This window comes from Sinocyclocheilus grahami, unplaced genomic scaffold, assembly GCF_001515645.1.
Source record: "Sinocyclocheilus grahami isolate Dianchi unplaced genomic scaffold, SAMN03320097.WGS_v1.1 scaffold129.1, whole genome shotgun sequence".
Lineage (NCBI taxonomy): Eukaryota > Metazoa > Chordata > Actinopteri > Cypriniformes > Cyprinidae > Sinocyclocheilus > Sinocyclocheilus grahami.
Window position 1 is genome coordinate 1,068,710 of NW_015505308.1, and position 6,451 is coordinate 1,075,160.

At 33.6% G+C, this 6,451-nt stretch overlaps 1 protein-coding gene across 22 annotated transcripts in view; it reads right to left on the reverse strand.

The window, feature by feature from the left end:
- The window catches only part of LOC107590532 (pleckstrin homology domain-containing family A member 5-like), a 176,310-nt gene that overhangs the window by 2,184 nt on the left and 167,675 nt on the right, over positions 1-6,451 (reverse strand). For 19 of the 22 annotated variants that reach the window (XM_016279317.1, XM_016279316.1, XM_016279315.1 and 16 more), the window contains 4 exons: positions 4,740-4,943; positions 4,158-4,277; positions 3,058-3,203; positions 2,817-2,953 (listed from right to left, as the gene is read on the reverse strand). In XM_016279317.1, the coding sequence (XP_016134803.1) occupies positions 2,817-2,953; positions 3,058-3,203; positions 4,158-4,277; positions 4,740-4,943 (607 nt within the window). Of the gene's footprint in view, positions 1-441; positions 565-2,816; positions 2,954-3,057; positions 3,204-4,157; positions 4,278-4,739; positions 4,944-6,451 lie in introns of all 22 variants that reach the window. The other 3 variants (XM_016279313.1, XM_016279332.1, XM_016279312.1) reach the window with 1 other exon arrangement.

The window sequence follows — 6,451 nt, forward strand, 5'->3', positions numbered from 1 at the left end:
GTATGATGCTATCTATATATATATATATATATATATATATATATATATATATATATGAGTGTGTTGTCATGTGCAGCGGTGTCTGAATGACTCTTAATTGCACTGTTAATTAGTGAAGCTTTATGCTCACTGAGACTCTATGAAGCTAATGAACTCTAGTTGGAAGGCTAATTACTGCTTCATTTGAGAGGATCCTTCATTTCCCCCGAGAACAGACAGATCACACACACACACACACACACACACACACACACTTGTATTTATGATGCAGTAAAACCCTTCAGAAAATGACTCCTGTAAGCTGGTATGAAACGCTCGGACTGATTTTATGAGGAGAGTCATTACAAACACTTACTGAGACCACTGCATAAAAACACGATTAAAACAAATGCAGTGACGTCTGTGGTGAAGCGAGGCAGACTGCTGTAGTGTGTGTCTTACTCGTCCGTCTCTCCTCTCACACACACATGAAGTGTGATCCGTCCGTCAGCTGTGGGGGGGAGGGTGGAGGCGGGGGAGAGGAGGAGGAGCTTGGAGACTGGGGCGGAGTCGACAGACTGCTCACTGCAAAAGCCACAGCGCATGCAGACAGACAGACAGACAAGCTGGTTAATCACACACACACACACACACGTTCAAGCATGACACTAAATGAAGACTTCTTATCCAGAACCGGCGCGGATTTTAAAAATACTGGAAGAGTCTATCAAATGACATTCAAATGACTCTTTTGAACCGATTCTTTTTAGTGAATCAAAACTACATACTGGTCGTGCTGAATGTTTTCTGATTCACTAAAAAGTTAAAACACTCAAAAACAACAGGTTTAGTGTTCGTGGTACCAGCTTCAGGTGCACAGTTATATTTCAAATGTTAAATATTTAAATTAATAAATAAAAGAATATGTAAGTTATAAATATAATGTGATTTATTATATACAAACCCGATTCCAACTGTCCCACCTTTTTTGGAATGTGTAGCTCTCATGAAATCCAAAATGAGCCAATATTTGGCATGACATTTCAAAATGTCTCACTTTCAACATTTGATATGTTATCTATATTCTATTGTGAATAAAATATAAGTTTATGAGATTTGTAAATTATTCCATTCCTTTTTTACTCACAATTTGTACAGTGTCCCAACTTTTTTGGAACTGGGTTTGTATATTTATTATATTTATCACATACTGATAAAAAATGTATAGCCTGAATGCACTGTAAGTCGCTTTGGATAAAAGCGTCTGCTAAATGCATACATTTAAATATATAGATGTTTAAATATATACATATATAAATTAATATATAGCTAATTTATATGCTATTTAATTTATAAATGAACAGATGAATTGGGGATGTACCGATACCACTTTTTCCAGAACGAGGCCGATACCGATACTATTATTTTTGGTACTTGCTGATACTAAGTACCGATACCTGTATTTTCATTGCATTTGTAAAAAAAAAAAAATACTGGGTACAAAACCAAAAGAAAATTAATAATGTTAGTTGCCTTAGTTCATTTAGCAAATGGATATTTCCTTCTGTTATTTTCACACTTAATTAAATTAAAATGCATTCTACAAGCTTTTGTTACTCTCACTGTTCATTTTTTGCTCTATGGTACTTCATCTTTAATTTAATAGCACATTAGAGCTGCTCAGAACTGTAATCACAAGGCGTTTTCCTGCAATAATGTAAGGAATCATTGGTTAACCTATACATTGTAACAGTGATGAACATATTTTCTGAAACATAAGTTGCATTTTTTTATCATCTGAAACGTGCTGCAATTTATATTCCAAAGCGACTCATATAATGCAATTAATGTCAACAAGCAAACCATGCCCAACGCATGCACACATTTGTACTGGTGCAGAATGAGAGACACGTACAGTATAGCCTAGAGCATTTCACGCAGGCTGCTAGTTTCACTTTCACATTAAAGTCAGGAATGCTTGACGTTTAAAATACATGTTGTTTTTAGTGAATGCCCCTATAATTTTGGGGGATATTCACTCAAGCATCTGTGCCGCCTTGTGCTCAATCCACTCAGTGTGCTTTGCTTATCAGAGCGCGCACATCAGCTATACAGAATGTTTAACATTATATTAATTACATGTACTTCATAGACATCCGTAATCTATAATAACTCTGTCATTCTGCTCTCTCTTGTTCTGTTGTCGGTGTTTATTTGTCTGAACTCTGCACTGGTCACATGCTGTGTGCTATCGGCTTTTAGTATCGGAGCATTTTCATGAGAACGAGTACAGGAGCGCAGTATCAGACTTGATACCAGTAACGCTGCATCCCTAATATAAATCAATAAATATACAAATTAATATATTATTCACTAATATCAAATTCAATAAAAAGTAAAAAAAAAACATTCAAATACACAACAGGTTTAGTGTTAGTGGTTTTAGTGGTATTAATATATAATTTAATACATAAATGAGTATAAGTTGTAACTATATACTAATTTAAATATATACATATACATCATATATTAATTTAAATATATATAAAGTTATAATTACTAAACATTTATATATAAATATTTCATATATAATTAATCTATATTTATAATTGAATATATAAATGAACATATACATGAATAAATATATAAATTAATATATGATTCACTCAAATCTAATTGACTGAAAAGTTATAAAGCACAGATACACAACAGGTTTTGTGTTAGTGGTTCCAGTTTCAGGTTTGAAGGGGAACAAGGTCTTTGAACACTTTCCTTTCAATCCAAATGTTTTTAATGCAGTTTAATGGAGTGAATCAGAGCTCATCTTCACCGCCCACCTGACATCAGCGTGCCGTGTTTACTGTTGGTCAGCTCATAAGACACGTCCTGCTCTTGACTGGGGGGCTTCTCCTCCTCCTCCTCTTCCTCCTCGTCTTCCTCAGTGCCCACGCGCACCATGACGGCCGTCTGTAAGCTGACACACACAGCAGAGAGCGCTCAATCCTCCATTCTGAAGCGACGCGTGTGTGTGTGTGTGTGTGTGTGTGTGTGTTCAGATCAGTGTGAGGTGATTTGTACCTGTTCTGAGTGGCCAGAGTCCTGCGGTACTCCAGCGGACTCACACATTTGGGCTCTGATTGGTCCTCGTTCAGCACTGGTTTTGGACTCGCGCTCTTCAGAAGAGACTCTTTAATGGAGGCCGATCGGGACAGGGGCGCTTTCTCCTGAGCACAGACACAAACACACGAAATAAACTCTCATACCGGACCCTACATCATTCACAGGGACCCTACAGAGTGTTCACTGCTCCCTAAACGCCTAGTGAGGGATATTTAGATATTTGATGACATAATATATTTATTTCAAATAAAAAATAACATAAATGAAATAATTCATGTAAGGGTGGTCATGATACCAGCACCAATAATATTTCACCATTCTTGATACCAATGCAATATCAATATGCACACATTAATATGAATGAGCATATATAACACATAATAATAATAATAATAATAAAAAGCTTATAAATCAGAATATAATATATATAAATTTTTAATAACTTTTAATATTTTCCCTTATAATATTTCTTTTTAATATTTTAATATTAACATGAATAAAGATGAATGAAACACTGGTCTCTTAACTATGACCCTGATCAGCCGTTTATTTGAGCAGTGCTGTTTTAGTTTCACTAAGAGACTATTATGGTTTTCATTCATAGCTTGAAATAGGTTTTATTTTTATATTTTCCATTTTCATTTTACAGTTTTAGTAATTATATTGTGTCTCTCTGACATTTTTATTTGTATTTTTTTAATATGTCCATATATTTTTTTTTAATCATTATTTAATTCAGTTTTAGTTATTTTAGTACACCGAGTTAGACTAAATAAAAATAAGAAATGTCTCTTTAGCAACTAGCTGGAATAAAATGAGAAGTTTAAAAAAAATATTTTATTTGATTTAACATTTATTTTACGCTTACGTTTTAGTTAACTATAATAACCCAAAGCAAACTTTAGTAGAAATGCTGTATTTAAAGGGATTTTGAACAATGAATTCAGATGGCTTTGTCCAGTCATTATTGATGGATAAGGATTTAATAAAAATATGCAGATAGCACTCTATGCAGATTATACCTGTATAATTTATTAATCTACATATTATATATATACCTTGTTCACCAGGTTGGCATTTCCAGATTTCAGAGCTTCAGTATTCTTGCAGTTTTCTTCCGCTTCAGTCGGTTTGGTCGTCAGCTCATCCGGAGAGATCACCGGGCTCTTCTTACGTGTCTGAGGGAAGAATCGCACACAGAAGAGGAAGCAATGAACGAGAAATGCTGGAGATGTTCACAGACGTTCATATTTGAATTACAGCACCCTCCGCACAAACCTCTAACGGCGGAGCAGGGCCCTCAGCACCAGATGCATGATGGGAATGTGACATCCGTTACTGGTGTATTCATGTCTGAGCTGGTTCACTCATGAGACAGTGAGTGGCCGAGCATTTACAAACCTCAGATGATAACAGTCAACTAATATGCACAAGGTTTACAGTCTCATTTTCTGTCCGTCAAGTAAAAAAGCAACGCGAGGCAACAAGATCCCAGCCAATCAGAACATATCTCGTGTTTAAAATGCAGCAATGACAACTCAACAAATCCAGAACTGACTGTGCAGAGATTCAAGTGTATTTTACACATATAAACACACTAACGAGTGCAACTCCTCTGAAAGCAGATGCTGGTGCAGTACCTGTAGGGTGTAGTAGGGGTTGTCTTTAGTGAAGGAGAGGCTGCGGGACAGTGATCCGTCCTCTCTCCTTCGTTCACGTATCGCCCCCTGCTGGTGCCTCCTGATTCGCTCCATCTGCTCCTCCACGCTCATGCGTGTTCGGCCCACCTCTATAGCGCTGCTCATGTGCTCCACCACACTGCGCGGACGGTCCTGCGGCTGGGACTAAACATACATATATTAAATATGCATAAACAAATACATACATATTAAACAAATACTAAGCAAAAATCCTGTTATATAAAATATAATATAATTACCATACAAATATAATATTTATATTAATATAATATACATAAAATATAATACTAATATCATTAATTTAAGATTAATATATTAATATAAAATAATAATTAGAATTAAGAATATATTAATTATAGCATAATTTCATATATATAGGATAATGTAATTTAATATATATGTTTAATAATATGAAATATACACACATACATATAAATTGGATGCAAATATTTTTTAATCATGTATTATATTCATATATTAACACATAAAATATGAATACAAAACTATTATACAAATACCAGTATGAAAAACTTAACTATTGACTAAAAATGTAATTATATATACATTAACATTTTATATTATATTATACACATGGGTCAAAAACGAAAAAGGGTTTAAGCATAAAAACTAAGTGTAATACTGCTTTAAATTGTTGTTTCTCCCCCCCCAAATTAAAACGTTTTCTGTTTAATTTAATTGCAATTTTGTTTTTGTTTTTCTGAGCAAAAAATAAATATCATACATTTTCCCCTGATTTTTTCAGAAGAGACCCACTAAAATGTAATTCAGTGTAACAATCTTGTCAGGCATATTTACAACAAAAATCAATTTATGACATATTAAAAGACGAATTACTTTCACCCCAAATACTAATTAGTTGTAATTTTACTAGTGCTGTCAATCGATATAAACAAACTAACTAATTAATCGTGATTAATCCCACCTAACATTAAAGTTTTTAAATATACTTTTATATTGCAATAATTTCACATTCAATCTTCAAATTAATGTACAAACAACAAAAAGACAGTACATTTTTTTAATGACTGAAGGCCAGTATGAATGATACCAACACTGATTTGTCTATAAAATTGACCCCCCCCCCCCAAATATTTAACCATTGACTATAGCCATTCAACAGCTATCAATTTTAACATTTATTAGACTTTAAAAAAATAACTTCTAATTTAAGTGAACTTAAAACAATCTTCACATAAACCCATTATAATAAATGTCATATTTACCTGTGCCCTTCAGCAGAAAAATACAGAAATTGAAGTTATCAAACACTAAATTCTAAATTAAATATAGATGAATCCTTAATGCTATAAAAGTAAATTTTTCCTCATTTTTTTCTTTGTCCTTTGATTAATAGACATCACAGCAGCTGGTTATTAGGCTGTTTTGGCTGCCATTACTTTAAGAGCTGCTGCTGCTAAAGGAAGTATTTACAGGTGCATCTCAATAAATTAGAATGTTATGGAAAAGTTCATTTATTTCAGTAATTCAACTCAAATTGTGAAACTTGTGTATTAAATAAATTCAATGCACACAGACTGAAGTAGTTTAAGTCTTTGGTTCTTTTAATTGTGATGATTTTGGCTCACATTTAACAAAAACCCACCAATTCACTATCTCAACAAATTAGAATA